Here is a 25993-nt window from a genome sequence, read left to right on the forward strand (position 1 = left end):
CAAAGTATAAGAAAATGTTATTATAAAACGTTGGGGACTAGTGTAATAAACAGCCCATTGTTCCCTCTCTCTCTGGAAAATATCAATTAAAGGGAATAATTTATCTGAAGAAAATATCATTTGCCTCCAAGACTGAGTTACATCATTTAACTTGGTAAATGAAGAACTATGAAAAATGTAGGTAAAATTTATATTCTTCAGATGAATAATCCACGGCGGCAGGGGACATTGGGCTGTTTATAGCGCTAGTCCCCAAAGTTTTATAATAACGTTTTAATATTCGTTGGTTTAACAACTTTAGGGACTATTATTGAATTTGATGCGTTGGTTCATTAAGTCGAGTGTCCAAACGTTACAACCAATAATTCACAACGGTCTAAGGGTGGAAATTTGGCAAAAAAGTCATGATCAAATTTTCTTATTTTAACTTGATATTATTGATTTACATACCCCAGCCCATGCATAATGGACAAGGAAAAGAAAAAAAAAACGTTTGGAACTAAGTTTTTTTTGACTTCAAAGTTGGGTCAAATCAATATTTTTTGAAGGTCAAAAATCTACTTTTTATTTTCTACCTAGATATGAAAAATAATTTTTTTTTGCATAAATATCTATTAAAAACTAATTTCGTTCATATTCTTTACAAATATATATACCAAATCAATAAATAAAAACATTTTTATTATATATTTTACCTTAAAAGTGTTAATTTTTTGCTCTGTAAGTAAATTTATGAAAAAAATTTCGTCATTTTTTACTGAAAAATTTAGCAAAAAAAATTTGTTTTCCTCATTTTACTCCTAGTTGCGCTACCGACCCCATACCAAACCATATATGATTCTAAATTTTGAGAATATAATACAACTTTAAGTGAAGTTTCCAGAGTGGGGTCGGTAGCGCAACTTTAAAAATTTTGGGTATAGTCCTTTCCACGACATCCCTCCATAAGGAGCGATTCTTCGTATTTTTCACAGTAGCTTTTCTCCTATTTCTAGCCCCTGCGGGGCCAATTACCTAACCCTGTGGGGCAATCACCTAACACAATATAACCTAACCTAACCTAAAATAACCTATAAAAAGCTATTTTAAAAATACGAAGAATCGCTCCTTATGGAGGGATGTCGTGGAAAGGACTATACCCAAAATTTTTAATCTGAAAATTGCCTGTAAAACCTAAATTTGAGGGGGGGGGGGGAATTACAAACCATAACAGCAATCTTAATTTCTCTGTTATTCCATTACTATAAAAGATAATCGAGTAAAACTTTTTAAAATTAATCAGTAATTACTAGAGGAACAATAATTTTAAAGGAAAACCGCGACTTACCCGCAGTTCCCGCAAAAAAAGCCGCCACCCGCAGATTTTAAAAAACAAAACATTTATTGCATATAGGTCATTTCTTTTTTGATTTTAATGTTTAGGGTAGGTGTTTGCAACTCTAGTCCTTAGAAGGAAAGTGCAAAAATAAATTTTGTAGTAGCGTAGCTACTTTCAAATTCGCAAAGTCCGTCAGTCTGTATGAATCGATATGTAAACATCGTGAATTTCATTGCTACGACTCAAGACGGTTGAAAGAAAATCTTTTTATGAACATTATCTGTACAAACAACCATCTACTGTAAGATTTATTTGGTTCGTCGGACTGTTGTTAATTCTCTTACAGACATAAGATATCTGTAGGGAAAATTTGATCTACTAAGCAGTTTTATTTTGTAAGAAAGCTGATTTTTTGGTGATGGTTAAGCTCACCAACAAGCACCTACTCTTTAGTTCACTTGGTCCCCTCATCTGTCTGTAAAACTCTAAGAACATTAAGATTTCAAAGAGTAAATGTGTTCGTTTTTTCTGTCTTTTTTTTGTAAGATAGGTTATAATTTAGCTGGCAAATACTGTTTTAGTCTATTACTTGGTCTACCGGTTTTTCTTTACTGTTCTAAAATGAATTAAATTTTGTTTGATATCAATTTTATGATGGTTATCTAATTTTTGGTTAGATAGGAGGGGGGGGGGGGGGAGGGGGGGCATAGATACAAAAAAATATTTTGGTTAGTTATGAGAATACTTTTTTCCTTTTAAACTCAGTATAATACCTTTAAAAACAGTAAAATTTTAACTTCTGGTTTGGTAGTAGAAAGGGGGGGGGTGGCGGTGTTGGCCCCTGTAGGCCCTTTAGGGACAGTACTAAATATAAATAGATACTTATAATGGTAAACTATACAAGTAGAAAAATACACATAAGATACTTTACAAAAAAAAAATTAATCAATATCTTTATTGGGAAGCTCGATTATCCAGTCTCAATATTCATTTTCTTTAAGTTTAAAACGACCTAACCTCTCTTAAATAAATTTTAAATATTAAAAAGCAGTTGTAAGTGGATAGTAAAAGTGTACTATAATACTTTTATTTAAATATATCACTTTTTTTATTGACTCCAAGCAGCCAAATGAGGTAGCAAATAACACGGCGGAATTCGGCGGTAGACGGCGGTTTCGGCGGGAAATCCCTATTATTTATTAATAATCGTTTATCTAGGGTAGTAATTGAATCAGGTTAAAAATTTGGTTCAATTATCTTTAAAAATAACAGAGTAGTAACAAAAATTATATTTTAAAAATCACCCCTTTTTGGTTACCCCCCAATCACATTCCTGTGCACGCACCTATACATGACCAACTTTAAAAAGTTGCCTAATGTAATATATTACTCATAACTTTTTATTTTAATGAATTCGGACTGGTAGAAGTGTAAATATTTAAATTTGATTAAAGCTATACCAAATTTCCACTAAACCCCTTAAATAGACCATAGTGTAATTGTATTATACAAAAGAGAAAAATGTGTATATCATCATTGGAACGTACATTAATTCATCGGCAATTGTCTTATCCATTAAGATTCTTGTGAATAATCTCTGTCTTAAAATGATATATTAAAAACTATATAATTTCGAGTTAAAACAATGTTAGGTATATTTTGTTACTTGTAGATACCTAAAATGTCCTGTTAACTTTGCTAGAGTTATTTGGACGCAATTTTTGTTTCTTCTTTTTTTATCAACAGGTATTTTTAAAAGCGAAGCTTTTCTATAATTAGGGTCGGTCCGTCCGTACGTCCGTGCCGGATAGCTTTTTTCGTTAATTTAGGCTTGTTAGAATTGTCCTGTCGATTTCAAACTTTGCATTGGGATTCCTTTAGTAGTTAGGTACGATTTAGAAAGCGTAGCAACTCTATAATCATTACCAGAATGTCCATACGTCAATTTTTAACATGTTGATTTTTCTCCTTTTTTAACAACAAATTTTATGTGATTTTATTAATTATCCGATTAATATGATTTTTGGTATATTGATTCCTGGGACAACAAAGTATAATTTTATAAGTGAAGCAACTCTAATCAAGTCCTAAAAATGTAAGTATGTCCATTAACAGTATCCTGTATAAAGCAGTTTTTTTAACAAATTTATTAACAATTTTACTTCGACTCTTATACATTTATATTTTGATTATTCAGTTCTGACACTTTACAAGTGTTAATGTCCGATTGTCCTACCGTTTCAGTGCTTCGCTTTTATGGATGTTGTCAACCTTGTTTTTATATTTTTTACTTCTTCCATAAGTAAATTTTTCGGATGCTTTTTGTGTGGCCCCAGTGACCTCTAAACTGAGACCTTCCATAAGTTTGTGTGTCACATTCATAGTGCCTTTTGCTTCTGTTAATTTTTAGTATTTTCTTTTTTTTTTGGATAATGACACTAAAAGTAATTTCTAATCGAACATGCAGTAATTAAAAGTCTATTTGCTAAAATGAATAAAAAAATTGCAGTATGGCTTCGAAACCAATTAATATCCGCAGGATTAAAACCGGTTCTCAGCTTTTTTGAAAAATCATGTATGACTGACAATTTTTCATAGGTATTAAAAACCGCTAAAGCTGTCTATACTAAATAACTATTCCAGGTTTTACTTTATTGCGAAGCTAATCTACAAAAAGTTTTTTCTAATTCAGATCGCACAAAATAAAATCCGCAAAGATGAGACGGTGTTGTTGCTGTGACGTCAGAACTGGCACAATTATACTAGGTGAGCAAGATCGGCGGTTTCCCTCAAAGTGTTCAGTTGAGCACAGAAAAACCCTCCCCCCTATCCTTTGTTTGAGGTAAATGTGGGTTTGTTTTAAACTTTGGGCCAGGGTAGGTTAACTTCTGTATAGGGTAGCTCAGCAGGTAGGTATAGAACAAATGACACGTTGATTCGATTTACAACCCTTATGATGATAAACAAAATACCCCCTTCTGTAGGCTTTGATTTTGAGTTTGAACTAACCAGTCAAGATTTAATAAGAGTCCTCATTGTTTTAATTTAACCTATGAGAGAATGTGGTTATAAAATATATATTGAGGCACCAGTATAATCTACAGTTCAATATTTTAAATAAATAGTATCTAGTGAGGGAGTGAGAGAAATATTGGTACTTTAACTTAAGGGTGTCGAGATGGTTGTCCCTGGCAACCAGAGTTGGAATTAAAAAACCCACTTGGTTTAAATAAAAAAAAACAAGCTTAAAAAAAACAAGGTAGGGATAGTTTTAAAAAAAAATATTTATTCAAAGGCCTATCTTTCCAGTTATATCTTTTTATAATGTAAATAATACATTAAATAAGTGTCAAAATCCTAAACTACCGTATCAGCCAGGGTTGTCAGATCGGGCAGGTGGTTTTGGGCTGCCCTTTATCGGGTCCTTTTGAGCAGATTTGGGCACCCCCCGTTTTGGGGGGTGAAAGAAGAGGGGGGGGGCAGGTCTGTAATTTGGATATTATTAAAAAAAAAAAAAAAAAAAAACTGGTTTGTTCTTTTTTTTTAAAAACCTAGGTAGTTTTTTACTATCTCTGCTGACAACAACACAATGCTTAATTATATTTTTTAGGATGTTTGAACCTGATATCATCTATAGCCATCATGATCCCCCTGTTTGCCTTTCTCGCAGATTCTGACATCCCCGGACTTAATTTCATCAAAGAAAATCAAAAGTAAGTAACTTTTTAGAGGAATAGTCCCTTTCGTGGCAACGCCCCTTAAGGGGCCATTCGTCGTATTTTTAACTTGGTTTTTGATAGGTTATTTTATTTTAGGTTAAGCTATATTGGGTTAGGTGATTGCCCCACTGCAGGGTTAGACAATTTGCCCCGCAGGGGCTAGAATTAGGAGAAAAGCTACACTGTGAAAAAAAACGAAGAATCGCCCCTTAAGGAGTGTTGCTACGAAAGGGACTATACCATTTTTAAGATATAGCGGACTTATGTATAAAAAGTATTATTTGAAATTCCGTAGGTATATACATATATATTTATCAGACTTAAAATGCATGCAATTATTTTTTATTTATTTTAGAAATATTAAAACAAAAAATGCATATAAATTAAAGTATTTGTCTAGTGTACATATAAGGGCTGTGCAAAAAAAACTACTCTAGTTTTTGGAAATATAAGAACGGTTTCTGTGCTACGTATAGTTAGGAGGCTATGTGGTAAAATGTCCCAACTGAGTTAAAACTAGACTTGCAAGTAAATTTTAGAACATTTTACAACCTAGCTCATTAGTAGCACAGGAACTGTTCTTATATTTCCAAAAACTAGAGTTCATAGCGGTTCTGACGGTATGCGTAAGACATTTCTACTACAAACACAAGCCATGCAATTTGAATTTTAAAAATGTACAATACACTTCTTTTTGCATACCCTATTCTCTAATATTTAATAATATACTCGCAAGTCAAGTTTTAAGTCAGTTGGGACATTTACCACATAGCTGCCTAACTATAAGTAGCTCAGGATCCGTTTTTATATTTCCAAAAACTAGAGCTAATAGCGGTTCTAATGGTATACATAGTATTTTTCTACTATTAACACTAGCCGCGCAACTACAATCAGTGATTTATTTGATAATATTTTTTTTGTTCATAGATTTTTTATTCCTTCCATTGCATTGGTGTAAAACTGCTGGGGTTGGCAATCCATCTAATTTTAAGACCGGATTCGGATTCTTACAAGAATCCGTCATAAAATAAAACAGATTCACCGAGGATTCCGGATTCTTATTTTTTGACGGATTCCGGATTTTAAAAAAAATTAAGGGATTAAATTTTACCGGGTAATGGGAAGAATCTAAAGCTGCGTTTTTTCATATTTTCACACTAGCTTTTCTCCTATTTCTTGGTGGTGTAGGTGGGTCGAAATGTTGGGGATGGTGATGGTGCCTTCAAAGATGGGGGTTGAAAGAAAAAAAGACAAAAAGAAAGAAAAAGACCGGACCCTACTTTAAGCCTAACAATTAAGAATCCGAATCCGCTATTAAATCACGGATTCGGATTCTGGATTCCAAAACTGGGCGGATTCGGATTGCCAACCCTAAAAACTACAAAATTGTTGTTTTTGTGATATTTCTTTAAATTACAATATTGTGCGGGTTGGTTGTATGTAGGTCAGGGTGGGTCCATTTCCCCGCTTTTTTTAGATTTTAATGTAATCATAAGTTGCAAAAGTCATATGTATAATAGGCCCCATTTAAGTTTCAAAAGTGACTTGGCTCTTCTGGCTGCCGGCGCGCGGGGGTTATAAAAAGTGCCCACCCCCTTATAAAACCAAAAATTGAAATTCCTTCAAACACAGGCATGTTGTATATCAAAATGTCCGCATTGAAATGCTGATTACGAATCTGAAAACCGTTCTGAAAAATATTGCTCCTAGGGTAAGGGGGGGGAAATTTCGGTTTTTTTTTCGTTTTTTAAAAAAAAAAATGGGGTAAATATTAATATTTTCAAATGAAACCAAGACCAGTAGAAAGCTTACGGAAAGGACTATCAGGTCCTAAAAGGACGTTATCCTAGGACTTTTAGAAGTTGGCCGAAATTGACCGCAAAAAAAATCGATGAAAAACGGCCAAACGGCCAGTCGAACATAAATAATCATAATTAGTATAGGTTATAGGGATTATCCACAAAAAATTTCATAATGAGCGGACTATTCCTTCTATGTTAAAAATGAATTTTTTTGAAAGACGCGAATTTTCGATTTTTTTTTTCGAAAATTTTTTTAAAAAAAAACTAAAATTAATATAAGAAAAAAACGTATTTTATTACTTTTTAGGCCTGATCCTAAAAAAGCTCACATTGAACTATAGATTTAGCCCAAAAAAAACATGAAAATTGATTAAAAATTGACCTCAAAAATTGAATTTGAAGCAAAAGTGTCATCTTTGACAAAAATTCACCATTTTCACCCTGCATACATTTTCATTTATGATATTTCTTTCTGTTCATTTTTATCTAGGAATAACATGATATTGTGTCAAAATGTTGTTTATAACATCAATAAGGTTCATCTAGGTTGTTAGCAGGTAAGATATTCAGGCTCAAAAAACCCTAAAAATGAACCTAACCTTAATTAAAATTTGTTATTTAAATTTTGAGCCCTGGAGGGTTAGGGGTTAGCGGCAGTGGGGTGACTTCTAAACTAGAAGTTAGTTTATAAGCATGAAAGCTTAAGTATAAGAAATCATCTTTCTTGGTCAAATAGTTCCTGAGAAAATTAAGGTTAGGTTCAATTTTAAATTTTATTTGAGCCCCAGAGAGCTAGGGGTTTGCGGGGGGGGGGGGGGTGACTTCTAAACTAGAAGGTAGCTTAAAAGCATAAAAGCTTAAGTTTAAGAAATCATATCTATTGGTCAAATGGTTCCTGAGAAAATTAAAGTTAGGTTTATTTTTAGGGTTTTTTGAGCTCCGGAGGGCTAGGGGTTGGTGGCAAAGGGGTGACTTCTAATCTAGAAGTTAGTTTATAAGCATAAAAGCTAAAGTTTAAGAAATCATCTCTACTGGTCAAATAGTTTCTGAAAAAATTAAGGTTAGGTTCATTTTAAGGGTTTTTTGAGCCCCGGGGGGCTAGGGGTTGGCGGCAGGGGGGCAACTTCTAAACTTAAACTTAGTTTATAAGTATAAAAGCTTAAGGTTAGGTTCATTTTTAGGGGTTTTTTTGAGCCCCAGAGGGCTAGGGGTTGGTGGCAGGGGGGTGATTTCTAAACTAGAAAGTAGTTTATAAGCATAAAAGCTTACGTTTAAGAAATTTTCTCTATTGGTCAAATGGTTCCTGAGAAAATTAAGGTTAGGTTAATTTTTAGGTTTTTTTGAGCCCCGGAGGGCTAGGGGTTGGCGGCAAGGGGGTGACTTCTAAACTAGAAGGTAGTTTATAAGCATAAAAGCTTAAGTTTAAGAAATCATCTCTATTGGTCAAATGGTTCCTGAGAAAATTAAGGTTAGGTTAGTGAAATACATATAGTAAATTATTTTTGAAAATTACCGAAATTTCCCCCGGCACCAACTTTGGTCATTTTTGAAAAAAAAAATTAACCCGATTTTAAAGCTCTCAACGGATTTGGAAAGAGCGGGCAATTCTTAGTTCAAAAGGTTTTTAAGGATCAGCTGTAGGTCTTACCAATTTTTGTGTACATCGATCTTTACACACCTACTAAAAAATTTTTGAAAAAAAAAATTTTTCGTCCGACTTTGAGACCTAATAAGTACCCTTAATATTCATCTCACAAAAAATTCATTTTATACTTTTTTGTAGGCAATTTAATAAAGAGCAAATTTGCTTTTATGTATTTTTCTGTCATTTGAAAGAAACATGGAGAAAAAGGTCATTTAATGAAGGTAGGTCGAAATTACCGAAAATAGCCCTTACCGAAACTTCCCCCGCCTTACCCTAGTTCGAATAAGATCTCATTAAGTACCTAAAAATAGCTGATTTAGTCAAAATTGTTCATTTTGGTATGTTATTTGAAAATCATTTCAGACTGAATCAATATTTTTCAAAACGGTTTTCAGATCTGTAATCAGCATTTCAATGCGGTCATTTTGATATGCAATATGCCTGTGTTTGAAGAAATTTCAATTTTTGGTTGTATAAGGAGGCGGGCACATTTTATACCCCCAGAATCCGCCCAATTTTTGGCCAATTTTGGAATCCGTTTTTTAATAGCGGATTCGGATTCTTAATTTGTAGGCTAAAAATAGCGTCTTGAGTTTTTTCTTTCAACGGGGAGTTTTTGAAGGCTTATTATCATTATGTACAATATCTTTTAAAATCTTGTTCGATTCTTGGAAGTGAATTATAGAGAACACCAAGAACATTAATTTTAGGACACATGTAGCACTTTTTAATCAAAAAAAGGCCTTTTAAAATATTGCTAGAATCCTGAATCCGAATCCGGAATCCGTCAAAAATAAGAATCCGGAATCCGTGAGAAACCGCAATTTTTTTGGACGGATTCTTGTAAAAATTCGAATACGAATACGGTCCAAAAATTTGACGGATTGCCATCCCTAAAATTCAATACTAAATCTAATTTTTTAGACACATTGAAATGGTACTGGAAGACGTATTGCGGGAGCACAGTTGGACAAGCCAGAACTACAACGAGATCATGGATAATTATAGGTTAGTTCCGCTCCCTTCAAATAAGGAAGGGGGGGGAATGCAACCATCTCGTAATCAATGCGCAAATAGCACTTAGAATCCGAATTTCGATCTGAAATTTTGCATGAATAATCCTTGGTAGGTCTATTTTCCCTAAATCGAGCAAATTGTTGGCCGTTTTGCCATTTTATGGCTATCTTAAGAGTAAATTAGTCACGAAACTATTCTCCACATAATACTTTTTGTCGCTCAAAAACCTTATTAAACGGTTCTAGCCGGTAGCTGTTGGTAATAGAAATTTTAAAAAATGGTTATTGCTATCACAGGGGTGTATATTCTGCATGGGATCCCTGGCTCAAGGGGGGGGGGGGGGCAAATAATAAATAAGTGGTTGGAGGGAAAAAAGATTTAAAAATGAAGAAAACTGAAAACATTTTTTCCATTTCGCCCCCCTCCTTGGTTAACAAAACTAAACAAATATGTGGTAGGAGGGATAAAATAAATAAAATATAGAGTTCTTTAAATATTTTTCTATTTCCCCCCCCCCTACTTTTAAAGAAAAATCTAGGGGGGAAAAAAATAAAAAAAATTTGTAGCAGGGGAAAAAAAATAAATCTTGTGCAGAATATACACCCCTGTGCTATCATTTAACATGAATTAAACCAAAAATATGTTTGAAAAGTTGATTCCTACGTAATTATTAATGAATTTTCCCTGAAAATAGGCAAAAAACGGCTAAACGGTTGAGCCGCCAGCCGTTACTTTTCAAACTTTTTGCTTTATTTAAGGAAAATAGACCTACCAAGGATTACTCATGAAAAATTTCAGATCGAAATTCGAATTCTAAGTGCCATTTCATCATTGATTACGAGATTTGCATAAAACCCCCCCTTTTCTAAAACACCAATATAAGTGCAAACTACCTTGTTGTAATTGAATATAATCTGTTACTCTGCACATCGAGTCAGAGGCGAATTATACTATCCACACCTCTCCGCAAGAATCCGCAAAGTGTGGCGATAAAATTAAGGCCTATATTTCATGTTTTCATTTACAGTTAAATCCTTCTTTCCCCTTCTTCAGAGATATTTAAGTTTTTTTTTAAAATTAAAAACCTTATCATTAAAATCAGTACGACGACTTTCAATTTTTAGGACTAATATATTGCCTATCAAAAATATATTATATTGAAATACGATTATTGACAATTAATTAAATTATCTTTTAAAATGAAAAAAAATCTAAACTTTTTTTTATATCCCTGAAAATTTTACCTTTATAAATTTAAAATAAATAATTGTCTGCTAAAATGTTCACAACATAACATAAATGTTCATATAAATAACTCCCAGTGGTAAAAAAATAATAATATTAATTTGTTGTAATTTATAACAGATTTTTAATGCATTAGCGTTCGTATTTGATTTTATAAGAAATAATACTATAAAAAAACGTGTTATTAGGCAATTAGCATTGGAGTTTTTTTATTACAGTCAAAGCAGTGCCGTATTATTTTGCGGTAACCAAGACGAAATTTAAATTATCTCCCGCAAACATGTATTCAATTTGCAAATGAAAAAATAGGGCCCAGATGCGTGCAAAAGTAGAATGTGAGAACTTTATAAGCAGGCAATTAATTTGTAGTTATTAAACAAAATTGTACATAAAGTTGCAAAATTACGTAAATACTGTTGAAGAACATACATTTGAATATAGAGATGCTTCGCTTATAAAATTGTTGTGAGTAATCTAAAAATCAGATGAATATGATAATTATATCAACAAAAGCTGTTAGAAAAGTAAAAATCAGCATTTTGTGGTCAGAAATATATAGCTTTTTCGCTTCCTAAATCGTACCCAACTTTTATTTGAGTTTTGTTCAATAAGGAGGACATCCTACTTCTTATATTTTAGGCTGGAAACTAAAAATTTTAAACTAAAGCTTCATGAAAAAAATTTCATGAAAAAGTTTTCCCGCCAACCACCATCTGCGGCGGAGCTGCTAAGTACAACTGGTTAAGATGCGGAACGGGGTCCTACTTTTGAGGGTTAAAGACTGTTAAAGATATATAGTTTTTAATTTAAATTAACAGGGTTCAACAGCCGCGGGTAAGCCTCAGTTAAATCGTCATATTATATCTTTAAAATTAAGCTGAAAATCTAAACTTGTTTCTTAACAGACAATTCTCCTTATTAAAATCTTATTTTGCACACCTGCGGAATTTTAGGCTTGTGCGCGGCTGTCGATCCCTTGAAATTACTATTCGTAGCCCAACATAAGAAAACGATATATTCTTTGATAACAGCTGATTTGATAAACAATATTTCCTTTTAATGAAAAAATATCTATTTTAGCAAAAATCATGTTTTAAAATTTTTTTTTAAAGTTATACAGCTTAAGAAATAAATATAAATAATTTTTATTTAACACCTTTTTTTATTTTGCTGCCTTTATAAGGAAATATTTAATATATTTGAATCGGCTTAATGCAATTTTTTTTTCTTTGTTTTATGATTATTCAATACATATGAAAAAATAACATTTAAAAATCTCGCCACAAGAAGATTTAACAAACAAAACATTGATTTTAAGTACGATTTGATTTTTAAGTTTTAGAAAAAGTATAGAAATATTCAAAGTTAAGTGTTTGTTTACATTTTGAAAAAATAATTTTGCCCTGTTCTATTTGATTAGAACTTTTCTAACAAACTTTCTTTTATAAAAGATTAATATTTTTTAATGTTTTTTAAAACATATTACTTTAGTTTGGTTAAAAGTTTATTTTTCTAGGTGATTTAGGGGTTGCAATTTTTTTGCAAATTACGTTTTTTGGCTTTTCATTGAAATAAGTTGCACAATTCTGGTTTTTACTGTATAAATTTATTAAATGACTTCAGAAAAACATATTATAATACTTACATTTACTTTTTTTTCTAACAATCTGTTTTTAAGGAGACTTTTTACATCGCTGACATAAATGGCATTATTCTGCAAAAAAATATCTTTTTTTGCAAATTTAAAGATATGAAAGTATTTAATAAATGGTTAACTTTAATTTTTATTTTAGCAAAATGGATTATTGTTTCTTATAAGATGAAAATAAGGTATCGCAAATATTTGTTGCAATTTTAATGCGATTTTATTGCAAATAGGAAGACATAGGATTTTAGTTTTAACAGATTATGATTCTGGACCCAAAATTACATAGGACTGAAGTTTTCGTTTGTTGATTGCTGAAAGTTAAAGTTTCTTGCTCTAGAATCGCTATGTGTCTGGTTTATTTGTACATTCGTTCATTCGTTGGCTCAAAAACTTGATTGGTTGGTGTTAACCAGCAGTGTCACTTTTCAATTTTCATCAATGTTCAGGTTTAGTCATTTGGCAGTAGATGCCTTTAAAGTTGATAGGTTTTTTTTGAGATAATCGATACCAACAACATTTTACCGTGAACTGCTGAGATGCGTTTTTCCTTGTACTACTTTGTATCTGATCACTAGCGGCTTCGCCCCTAGCCTTTAGGGGCTTTGCCCCAAGAGGTTTGATCAAACCAATTTTTCGTATTTTAGATTTAAAGAAAAATAAAAAAAAAAAATATGGGGGGGTTGAGAAATTTTTTTTTTTTTTGGGGGGGGGGGGTTGGGGGTGTAAAAAAATCTCTCAACCTTTCTATTTCTAGACAATGGTGGCGCACAGTAACTCTTGTATTTACACTCATAATAACAATATAGTGTTACAATATTACATATTAAAAATCACTCAACTTCTTTATTTGTAGACAATGGTGGCCTATAGTAGCTTTTATATTTACCCTTATTATAACAATATAGTGTTACAATATTACATATTAAAAATCACTCAACCTCTTTATTTGTAGACAATTGTGGCATACAGTAACTCTTGTATCTACCTTCATAATAACAATATAGTGTTACAATTACATAATAAAAATCACTCAACCTCTCTATTTCTAGACAATTGTGGCATACAGTAGCTCTTATATTTACCCTTATAATAACAATATAGAGTTGCAATATTACATATTAAAAATCACTCAACCTCTTAATTTCTAGACAATGGTGGCCTACAGTAACTCTTGTATCTACCTTCATAATCACAATATAGTTTTACAATATTACATATTAAAAATCACTCAACCTCTCTATTTCTAGACAATGGTGGCCTACAGTAGCTCTTATATTTGCCTCGATAATGGCCATCAGCGCAACTGCCTCTGTTATGCTTGTTCTTGGTGTGAGGTGCCAGGTACGAAGCTAGTTTTTTTGGCCAGCAAAATTACTTTACAAGTTTTTTTTGTGTATGTTTGTGTCATTCAATTTCGTGTTGAAATAGAAAGACAAAAATGGGCTCAGATATTTCCCTTTCTTATTTGAAAAATAAGGGGTGGGGGGGGGGGGGTTAATGCAACCATCTCGTAATCAATGATTAAATGGCCATTAGAATTCGAATTTCGATCTGAAATTTTGCATGAATAATCCTTGGTAGGTCTATTTTTCTGAACAAAATGTTGGAAAAGTAACGGCTGGCGGCTCAGCCGTTTTGTCATTTTTTGTGTATCTTAAGAGGAAATTAGTCACGAAACCTATCTCCACATAATACTTTTTGTCACTCAAAAACCTTATCAAACGGTTCTAGCCGGTAGCTGTTGGTACTAGAAATTGTAAAAATGGTCATTGCTTTTATTTAACATGAATTAAACCAAAAATATGTTTTAAAAAGTTGATTTAATGATGAATTTGCCCTGAAAATAGGCAAAAAATGGCTAAACGGTTGAGCCGCCAGCCGGTACTTTTCAAAGTTTTTGTTCCATTTAGGGAAAATAGACCTACCAAGGATTACTCATGAAAATTCGAATTCTAAGTGCCATTAATCATTGATTAGGTACGAGATGGTTGCATTAAAAAAAAAAAACTTTTTTGAAAATAAGGGGAGTTCTATAACTTTATTTCAGCTTGGATTAGGTAAAGTTGTATTAGATACTAGGAAGCCCCGAAGTGTTAGGGCACGAGATCTTATTGGTCATACAACCATTAACACTTCATGCAACTTTGCTTCGCACCTAGCCTCTAGGGGTTGGAAGGGGGGGGGGAGATGTTAGAAAAATATCCATAAACTACCACAAGACATGTATAAAGCTTTCCTGAAAAGTACAACAAATTAAACCACCGTTTTTCGATATCTTTAGCTTAAGACAATAAAATCTTACCACTTGCTATTGCGACCCTAGCATCTTTGGGCTCTGTAATGTATTACAATGGGTAGAGAAGAGAAGAAAAATAGCCTAAAATCATCCTACGGCCTACCTAAATAAAAAATAAGATAGCTTAAACAACCCACTGACCTATGTGAACCTTCCTTGACGTAGAGAAATCTTAAGCTACAGACAAAAAAATACTACTTTATATATAAGGATGATATTTGTATTGGTTTGAATTATTTTATCCTAGATTCGGTGTTTGATGATTCCTTTTTTGGTGATGAGCATGTTGGACATTATATTTGCCGGGGCGGGTGGTATCATCATCGTGGTGGCTCTATTCTACTCCAGTTTGATACCAGGTACATACTAGGGTTGGGCCGGATATCCGGTTTGGCCGGTTATCCGGACGGATATCCGACCGGATACCGGATATTAAAACTATCCGGTTACATGATATCCGGCTGATTTTTGACGCCGGATATCCGGTTATCCGGCCGGATATCTGGTAAATTGTCGGATATCGAACGTTGGCCAGATATCCGGCCGGAGCCGGATATCCGGCATTATAAATCAGCCGGGTATCTGGCCAAAAAAGTATCCGGCCCAACCCTAGTAAATACTACTAGGGAGATTAGGGGATAAGACGTCTAAGATTTTGTGATCAGAGTAAAATAAGAGGTTTTCTCGTATTCATTCGAATCCGGTGGATAGGAACCGGTTCTCATCCATACGAAAAAACTATGTCTAGCATCGTATTATATACAGCTTTCTACGAATATAGAAATGTACAATCATAAGATTAAAACCAGTTTTTTTAGTCCGTGCCTTCGGCAACTCGGGGCTAAAAAAAATAGTTTTAATCTTATAATTGTACATTCTATATCCACGGAAAGCGGTTTATAATACGATGAAAGAAATAACTATAAAAGTTTTTTAGTGGGTAACTGTTTTTAAAATTTTGAGTGGGGTAACATAAGGGGTCTCAAAGTTTGAACGTCAATGAACAATGATGATAGACAGAATTACCCTGAAAGAATCTAAAGAAATAAAATTATTGATTGAAAAGTTTGTACTTTGCTTTTTTGAACTAACAAGACATGATTTAAAGAAAGTTTTTTAGTTAACGAATGAGAGGTAGAAAAACTGCGTTATAAATAGGGTTGGCAATCTGTATCCGAATCCGAAATCCGGAATCCGCCCAATTTTTAGCCAATTTTGGAATCCGAATCCGGAATCCGTTTTTTAATAGCGGTTCGGATTCTTAATTGGTAGGCAAAAATTAGCGTCTAGAGTTTTTTCTTTCAACTCCCCCTTTTTGAAGGCAAAGATTATCATCATTATACATAATATCTTTTAAAATCTGGTTCGATTCTCGGAAGTGAATTATAGAGAACACAAAGAACATTAATTTTTAGGACCTATGTAGCACTTAAATTTTAAATTTTTTTTTAAAAAAGCCCTTTAAAATATTGCTAGAATCCGGAATCCGAATCCGGATTACGCCAGAAATAAGAATCCAGAATCCGCCATTTTTTGGACGGATTCTTTGAAGAATCCGATTCCGAATCCGGTCCAAAAATTTGACGGATTGCCATTCCTAGTTATAAATAATGTCAAGCTTATAAGAGGTTTTTTAAACTCAGCTACTTTTAAAAAATATCCAAACAGTTTCATAATAATAATTTATTTTACTAATATGCTATGCTTTATTTTTCTTGGATTTTTCAAATATGCTAAATGAATGTTTTTATTATTATTTTCAAAGCAACCTTACAATGTAGTCTCATATGTTAGTCTGTAATCGTACTTTATATTAAAGCACTAAGAACATGTTAACAACATATTAGAAAGGGAGGGAAAATTGGGCTGTTTATTGTACTAGTCCCCAAAATTGTATTACAACGTTTTCTTATGTGTTTGCTTAACAACTTTGGGAACTTTTATTGAATTTCAATTGGTTTGTTCATCAAGTTGAGTGTACAAACGTTTTAACCTCTCATTGTAATCTACAGAAGGGATAATTTTGTGTATCATCGTTGGTATGTTTTTTATTCCTAATAGATCCTAATATGAATAATATCTTAACTTTTTACTGTATTACACTTTATTAAACGCCATCAGCGACTTGACATTATTACGTTAATCTCCCGCATTTTAGTTTTTTAGACACTTTTGAAAATATTGTTTCTGGATTTTTTATTAGTTAAAAAGCTAATCTACCACTTACTTTGTACGACTGTTTTTCCGTATGAACGTGGTGTTCCAAGCTTTTATTGAAAGTAGAACGCTGAAATTTTCTGGTAAGATTCCTCATGCCCGTAATTTATTTTGTCTGCGGTTTGTGCTATTAGGGACATTGTACTTTATAGGGCATTTACCTAGCCTCTAAGTAAGATACAGGGCTGAAATTTTCTCTGAAAATTCTCTTACCAATGAGCATCAATTTATCAACTTATTTTGTCTTTAACATTGTCGTTTTTTAGATAAATTATGAAATTTAAAAGGCTACAAAGGGAATAGTAGCTTTCACAATATTGCATAAAGTTGTGAGTAAGATTCCAGTCAAAGGCGCTTATTAAATCTAACTTTTCTTAAAGTTGACGAAACGCATCGTATAATTAAACGCATATGTAAAAGCAGTTTGACCTATGAATAAGCGCCTTTGACTGGAATCTGACTCACAACTTTACGCAATATTGTGAAAGCTACAATTCACTCTTTTGTGGAGATTTTTTTACTGTTCTATGTATTTTTTTCCGTCGTGGATATTTAATTTAACTGCTGTAATGTTTTCATCCTTGTTTGTTTTTAATTTTACAAATATTTATTTATCATATGCTCGACAAAGATTTTATATTTTCTAAAAAATCATATTTTGTTGTTTAGAGCTAAAAACCAACAAATATTATTTTTCCAAACTAATATATAACGATTGGAATTTTTAGCTGGGAAGCTAATCTACAGCTATTTTGTCTGTTAATAATGTGCTTTTGTGACGTCATGATGCCACCAGGGGGACCTTTAGGTGGGGGATAGAGGGGGGGGGGGAATGTGAATTGGACCCAATCATTTTTAATTTAGATCTAGAAGAAAATTTGTTTGCTGGGGGTTATTTTTTCTAGGGTACCCTCTGCCAAAATAGTTAAAACCTTTCCAGGACCTCAGGCTCTCAGCCATACGGAAAAATCATGTATAGCATCGTATTACAGACAATAAAAACCATGAAATTAATACCTTTTTCGTCAGCCCGGGCCTTCGGCCTCTCAGGTCCAAGAAAACTGGTTTAAATCTTTTAATTTTTCATTTTAATATCTTTGAAAAGCTGTCTATAATACGATGCGATATAATAATATAACTAATTTGACGAGAGTGTTATATCTCCCAAATAGATTTTGACATAAAAAGTATAATTTTTAGGGATAGTTTCAGCTATCGTGTACATCATTATTGCAATTCTATCACTCTTCTTCTGGGCAGTGGTTCTTGCAGCTTACAAGGTAAACTATTACTTTTTACTATTATACTGGTATAGTGAAAAAAAGGATGGACAGTAATAAAATGCCGTTTTTCGAAGTTGTACGCGGTTATATGCAATGTCGGAAGGATGACGAAAATTTCAGATCTTAGTTTCGCGATTTGATTTCTCATTTTATGCGTCACCCTTCCAACATTGCGTATGAAAGCGTACGACTTTGAGAAACAGCATTTTTTACTGTCCATCACAATATCTATAGTATAGATGTATACTAAGAGATATAAGTTTTCCGGAATTTTAATGTAGGGAGTAGTTTTGAAATCTGCATTAAATTTTAAGGATTTTTTATAAAATTCGTTTTTTGTAAAATTCTTTATCTAAAAGCGAAAATACATTTTAAGTTAATTAATTTTGAACAATAGGATATGTGGATTTTAAACTACCTGCGCTCTAATTGGTTGAATGATGTACGACATCCAATCAGAGCGCAGATTTTTTAAATCCACCAATCACAGATGCCAAAATTAATTAACTTAATTTGTATTTCCGCTTTTAGATAAAGAATTATCCAAAAAACGAATTTTATAAAAAATCCTTAAAATTTGATGCAGATTTCAAATCTACTCCCTACATTAAAATTCCGGAAAACTTATATCTCTTAATGTATACCTCCCTTCCTTTTTCAAAGACCTCTTTCGTCTGCTTCTAAATTATTTTCTGCTCCTTGGCTCTGTTAATATAAAAGTCACCATTGGTTTATTTAACCCTTTCTCCCTCTAGTGTTTTACTCTAATATTTTTACCGCGTATTTTTCGTAAAGTTGTGTGTGACCGTTTAATTAAATACGCTTATTAGGTCAAATTGTTCTTAATTTAATCATTACCATTTCATATGTTTCCATTTAAGAACAGTTTGACTTAATTAGCGCATTTGACTAATGGAAATTTGTGTATCATTATTGAGGATATGCATCAAATTATCAGCCATTGTCTTATCCCTTTAGATCCCTGATAATTATGAGGCCAGATATTTATAGTTTCCTAATTTGATTAGCGGTTGCTCGATCACATCTCAGAAAATATTAAAATACCATTTTTAGACTAGGGATAATTACTTTAATTTAAGGCTATTATCCACCCACAAAATTGATCTTAGCATATATTTAATTAGATCTCAGAAAAAAAAATAAAATATCAAGTTAATTTGTGTTATTATCCACCCACGAAACGTATATTCTTCTTAAATGCGAAGCTTTGAAATAATTGGGGTCGGATCGTCGTCCGTAACGGATAGCTCTTATCGTTAATTTAGGCATCTTAGACTTGCCCTATCGTTTTCAAACTTCTACTTCTATTATAATTATATATTTTATATTATTTATTTTATTTTATCAAATTCAATAATGTAAAAAATTAATATATTAATTTTAAGGTAGGAGCCGGAGCATATTTCCAAATACGGCTCCGTGGAGCCGGAGCCGCATCAAAATTATACGGCTCCGACACCCTGATTTTAGGAATACTAATTCCTAAAATAATGAAAATGACTAAATATTGAAAATGATGACTAATGATTTATTTTAGATTATTGGAAGTGAGGAATATGAGTATAGTCCAGCGCCTACCAAAGGTAAGGATCTACAGACAACATAAATTGTAGAAAAGTTATTTCTCGCATCGTATCATAAACGGCTTTCCGCGGATATGGAATGTACCATTATAAGATTAAAACTAGTTTTTTTTAGCCCCGAGGTGCCTAAGGCACCGGCTAAAAAAACTGGTTTTAATCTTTTGATTGTACATTTTTATATTCGTTGAAAGCTGGATATAATACGATGCTAGACATAGTTTTTTCGTATTCATGAGAACCGGTTCCTTTCATCCGGATTTGAATGAATACGAGAAAAGTTGATAGATTGTGAAAGTGAGGTATGGAATAAAGATCAATTTTTCTTTCCCTTTTTTATGGATGAACCTTTTTGGATATACAGGCACGTGATGTCATATCATTGTAATTTAGGTTAGTTTTGGTTAATCATAGGATAGGCTAGCCCTGCAGGTATGGGCCTGCAGGTTTAGAGCCTCCAGCTTTTTTTCTACCAAGAATTTAAATTAAGTAAGGAGTTTAAGGTTGGGTGTGTTTAAAAGTAAAAAAGGTGGTATCTTTCCCAAAATAGTTCAAATTCTTCCCAGGACCTATGAGAAGCTACATTGTGAAGGAGAACCATACTTGTTCAGCACCTGCTAGCGAAATCATCCGGTACTGAGAGACAGACTAACATCCTGTTACGTTTATACAAGGCCATGCATGAATTCGTAGAATCCAGAGATGTCCCATAGTGTAGTGGTTAACGCACTGCGCTGTGGTTGAGAAATTTGGAGTTTAATTCTCCTCACAGACTTTGAACTTGAATGACAAGTTAAATCGCAATTTGTTAAAAAGGACCCTGGCCTACATATCAAGCAAATTCAATCATGCTTTCTCTCATCCATGCTCTTCATTCCTATGTGAGTGCCATTCATTAGGGTGGCTTAAAATGGAACACCTGCCATACTCAATAATGTCAGAGTGATGTAATAATTTAGTAGCTTCCACGAAAATTGCGAGTCAACTTGAAATGTAGCATGCAATACATTCAGCGCTGTGTGCGACGCTGACCAATCTAGCGTTTGGCTAAAGGATTCTCACAACCAATCTCTGTGTGCAACTGAATCCTAACTTCAGAGAATCAGGGCTTCTACAACAACATTTCGTAGAATCTCCAAGTTTTTAGAAAAATTCATTCTTGTTTTTTTTTGTCAGGTCCCGAATATTACCCAAGTGCCCCACAACAGTTTGATATGGGAGAATACTCAAGGTAATAGATTCGTCCTATTCATGTAAAACTTTCCTTCTTTTAAATAGAATTTTCAGAAAAAGTTACTCTAAATTAGCGCTCTAAAAATTATATTAATGTTTTCAAATCAATTATCTTTAAAGAAGAATGATTTCAACTAATAATTTCTCCAATTTGAGGATGTATTAATTAGCCTTGCAGATTTGCACAGATCCGGCTCTATTTGCATACATACCTACCAAGGGCGTCCAAGATTTTTTTATTTGGATGGGGGGGGGGTGGTGAAAATTCAAAATTAGGGGGGGGGGTTGTTTATAACATGTAGGACGTCAATGCTTTTTTTTTGGGGGGGGGTATAATTTTTGTGGGGTTGGGGGGGAGGGGTTAATCACCCCTTTACACCCCTCCCCCCCATTGTACGTCCTAGATACCTACACTATTTTTGGACAAGCTTCACTTTTGGAAGAGAAAATAGAAAATTTCTAGCTATATCAAATGCATCCGTTTATTTGTTATTCTATTATTATACCTAAGGACGTATAAGCTTTTTTTTAAGGGGGGGGGGGGGTAAAATGATTCAAGTAATCTAATGCAAGTTTTAAGTTTTAAATATTAATTGGATAAAATGAGGAGTTTCAAAGTTTGAGTGGTGGTCGAAAAACCCTCCTTTACACCCTCCCCCCCCCCCCCCCTGTGCATCTATGATTATACCTAATCGTCTTGTTATCTTTTCAGAGATTATTCCAACCATCGAAACCACCACTACACATAAAAACTCAACATAACTGTGCTGTGTTTTATAATTCACCCAGGGATGCCAGGGATACGTCAATGAAACATAATTTTAGCTCCTCCCCCCCACAATCCATAAATGCCTTGGCCTGTTAACAGGTTTAATTATCAGTACGCGCAGGTTTTTTTTATGGAAATATATCCCCCCAGCCCTCCAAGTGTTTTAAAAATATTTTTACGAATCAACAATGTCCCCCCCCCCCCCCTCTTTCTAATTATTTTTCATTGACTTCTCCATCCCTGATTAATCACCCAACGATTTTTTAGTAATTTTATATTTTTATAAAAATGTTGTAATTTTTGTAAAAAACGTTTGTATGATAAATTATTTTTGTATTTGAATATTTGAGTTATAATGTATAATTATGTAAGTACAGGACAAAAATACAGACAAAGAATTTTTTTATGAACTTTGTGCTTAAATCTCTTTTTACTTCAACTTTAAAAACGAAAACTGCCTTTAAAAGTGTTACACAATTTTTTGTCTTATGTTTTTGTATATTTGATAAATACTTTGAAATCTGTTGTTAATCTACAATACAAAGTGTCTGTCCATTTATCTATCTGGCTGTCTGAAGCTTAAGATCTCGGTTTCCGCAGAACCAATTGGTCTCTACTCTTCAGGGAATAAAGATACTGGTCCTGAGGTGGTTTTAGACTTTTTTTATGGGGGTTTTTAGGAAACTACTTCTTTCCTTAATAAAATCTAACTATGGCACATCATTTGGTGAATGGATATTTAATATAATAAACGTGGATATTATGACAAGAGAAAATTGTCGTTGATTTAGGTTGCTAACATGGACATCACTTATTGGCCAGTTTATTCATCCAGTAGGAAGGGAGAGAATGGGGTAAAGGGGTGTCGTTTTTTTAGCCAGCTACAAGTTTCAGTTTGTTAGAATAAATGATAATCTGGTTTGAGATCCAAGTAATAACTTCTTTATTTGGTTCATTTCACCTTTCATGGGGCGCAAAGTCACTAGCTTTTTTTAAAAAAAAGTACAACACAAAAAAAGTAAGAGCACAATTTAAATTATTTTTTTCGTTTTTGGTTGTAGTGAGAGTCCAGTGCTGTTTTGGGTCCTACGACAAACGCAGGAGTCCCAAACGTCGGAGTGGACACTTATTTTAGACCATCTTATAGGTTTTTTAAATGCCTAACCCCTGCTGTGGGCTTATTTGTTCATTCATATCTTAACCTAACCTAATCTGTATAGAAATACTTAATATATATTAAATAACACTCCTGCGTTTGTCCACTCCGACGTTTGGGACTCCTGCGTTTGTCCTGGAACCCTGTTTTGTAATACTTGAAATCTTAATAATTCTCAGCTGATTACAAGAGTTCAATTAAAAATTAGGGCAGAGACTGATAATAGGAAATTTAAATCGATTTGAAGTATGTTTTGTTTGTGTCAATTTACCCGTGGAAAACAGATTTAAGTTAAATGAGATTGGCATGATAGTTATTTATTGCATTATTTAATAGATAACTTTCCGCAGATAAAAAAATGAATAACTTTCTGCAGATTTAAAAATTAAAAACTATAAGATTTAAACCAGTTTTTTACAAAACTGGTAGGTATTGATATTATGATTTTTACTTTATTATTTTAATTGATGCGATAAATACGGCACCTCGGGGCTAAAAAACTGGTTTTAATCTTATAATTGTACAGTCTATATCCGCGGAAAGCCGTTTATAATACGATGCGAGAAATAACTATTATTGATCATCTAAGGTCTATTATTGCGCAAATTTGATCCAACGACCAAATTAGTAAGCTTTTTTTTGTCTGTAGCGAAGGATCTCGCTAACCGCTGAATCGATATGGTTCTCCTTTACAGTGAAGGTTCTTATTGGTCAAAGGCAGGTATTAACTATTTTTGGGGAGGATATCTATTCTTCACACTCCCGACAAAAAAATGACCCCCTCCAATTTTTTTCTTCTCATTTTTTCTTTGTAAAACTTAAATTGAAAATAGGTGGGGCGTGGGGTAAACAATTATCCCCCATCATAACTGCCTCTAGAGGCTTCTAGGGGGCATATCCGCTAGTATTATTATAATTGAAATAAAAGACTTTTTATACAAGTGCCTTTAAATATCTAGAGAAACTTTATTCAATTTTCTTGTACTTATTTTTTACTATTTTTTTAGGCTACAGTTTAATATTTTAGAGGGAGGGAGGGGACATTGGACTGTAATTGGTACCTGTAATTGGTACCTGTATCTCATCCCTTGCCTCTAAAACTTTGGGTACTTTTTTTAACTGTCATTATTGTTTGGTTATAAACTTTTCAACCAATAATTAAGATATATGGATTGAATAAGGGGGGGGGGGGGATTTGAAACCTTGAGTATAGGCTTTATCTTTGGACTGAGAGGATAGGTTATTAAAGATAAAATCATTGTTATATGATGAAATACCCGCAACCTTAAGATTTTTTGGATAGGCCTCCAGGTTCCGGAGCTCCAGGCCTCCAGGTGGTCTCTGTACAGGTAAAAATGGGGGGAAAAATTTTAAGAGTTAGGGGTCAGCTTATGAAACAAAATATGCATATTTTTTCATCAAATAAGTGAATAACATTCAAAAAGCTCCGGAACCTGGAAGCCTATCCAAAAAATCTTAACGTTGCGGGTATTTCATCATATAAGAATGATTTTATCTTTAATAACCTATCCTCTAAATCCAAAGATAAAGCCTTTACTCCAGGTTTACGCAAATGTGTCAAAACTCCCCCCCCCCCCTTTTCTTCATCATTATTGTGGATTAAACCTAATTTATCGTCCATTGTCTTATCCCTTTTTTGTAATACAATAAATATTAACTTTCCTATTTGGTACTTGTTTTTGTACGTTTTTGTACAATCTACGATTTTAAATATAATATCAAAGATTTCTTCCTCTAATTTAAAATATGAAATAAAAAAATCTTCCAAGACCTTTTAATAAATCTCCTATTTTCAAAGTGATAGTTGCATGAAGAGCATTTTAGAAAACTGATTTCAGGCATAAGTTACAAGTAGACCATCAAACATATATAAGCCTGTATTACAATAAATAACAAATAACTAGATATCATTAAATTAGCCGTCATGCTGTTTAAAAAAACAGCTAGCTATATAAATTGTATGTATCACAAGAATACGATTTTTAAGTCATGATATTTTCAAAACTACATGGTAGAAAATGTAAATTATTTCAAATACATACCCTATAAATGTAGTTTAAAACATTGAACAGGAAAAAATATGCAGTTCACTAAATTCAAGTTTAATTGCATTTCGTGCAACTACCCCTTTACAATACAATTACAATATTTCTAAGAAAATTAAAGAAATACACTTTTTTCATACTCATAAGTTATAAGACATAATAAAATAATAGCTGAAATAATAAAATAAATATCCTTTATTACCAAACCTTTATGTGATTTTACTCAATATATAGTACCCTATTTTATGATATAAAGCACAGTAATGGATATAGAATACGTGGATATTGCAACAGGGGAATTTTATCGTCAAAATTGGATGCTGATATAGTCTTCATATATTGTTCAATAGGTTCTTCCGTGGTTAACAAAGGGGTGAAATCATAATTGGAGGTTATCGTTATGTTAGTCAGCTGAGAATAACATTTTATCAGGGAATGCGATAATCTCTCACAATATCCATGTATTCTAAATCCATTGTTTTTGAGCACAGTAGATAGAAATCGAGGTCAGCCAACGAAACCACAATCGCACCCTTACGGGTACCATGACTTTTGGTCTTAATGTAATTTAAAACATGAGGCCATTTTTGCATAAACTTCTCATAAGCTTTAAAAATATGTAATAAAACTTTATGGTTTTTTAATTACCTAAGGGAGGAATCGTGCATAAAAATCTATTAACGGTTTTGTCAAAGAGTAAAATAACTTATCTAAAATTATCTTCTCTATTTAAAGTCAGTTTTGAAATTGTAATATGACCAAAAATCACGGCACCTAAAATAATTATGTTGTAGCATAAAACACAATTGCTTATATTAAAACAAATAATTTGAAATTGTAATATTGGTTAAATCATTATGTAAATAATAAATGATTAAATCGTGATGACTTTTTGTACTCGCAGCTTGTTCTATACACCGGTGTCCTGGATAGAAAACAGGTTTTTTTTTGACATACGTCTCTCAAGACCTATGTAGT

At 32.9% G+C, this 25993-nt stretch overlaps 1 protein-coding gene across 10 annotated transcripts; it reads left to right on the forward strand.

Moving 5' to 3' along the window:
• Window positions 1–2988: 2988 nt before the first annotated feature.
• LOC145305241 (uncharacterized) lies at window positions 2989–25898 on the forward strand. Of its 10 annotated transcripts, none has more exons than XR_013874544.1 (13): window positions 2989–3064; window positions 4011–4084; window positions 4929–5031; window positions 9409–9492; window positions 13642–13735; window positions 14938–15049; window positions 18108–18187; window positions 19749–19794; window positions 20968–21022; window positions 21737–21811; window positions 22059–22160; window positions 23957–25275; window positions 25502–25898. XR_013874544.1 is itself a non-coding variant. In XM_080146840.1 (10 exons), exons 2-10 carry the CDS (start codon window positions 4036–4038, stop codon window positions 21771–21773), a joined length of 660 nt encoding a protein of 219 aa, XP_080002966.1. In that variant the 5' UTR covers window positions 2989–3064; window positions 4011–4035; the 3' UTR covers window positions 21774–22132. The 10 variants fall into 10 exon arrangements, 1 of the variants encoding a protein (XP_080002966.1); XR_013874543.1 differs by having other exon boundaries at window positions 25507–25898; XR_013874545.1 differs by having other exon boundaries at window positions 25187–25275.
• The last annotated feature ends 95 nt before the right edge of the window (window positions 25899–25993 follow it).

This window comes from Acartia tonsa, chromosome 14 (assembly GCF_053477335.1).
Source record: "Acartia tonsa isolate MP-2025a chromosome 14, ASM5347733v1, whole genome shotgun sequence".
Taxonomy (NCBI): domain Eukaryota; kingdom Metazoa; phylum Arthropoda; class Copepoda; order Calanoida; family Acartiidae; genus Acartia; species Acartia tonsa.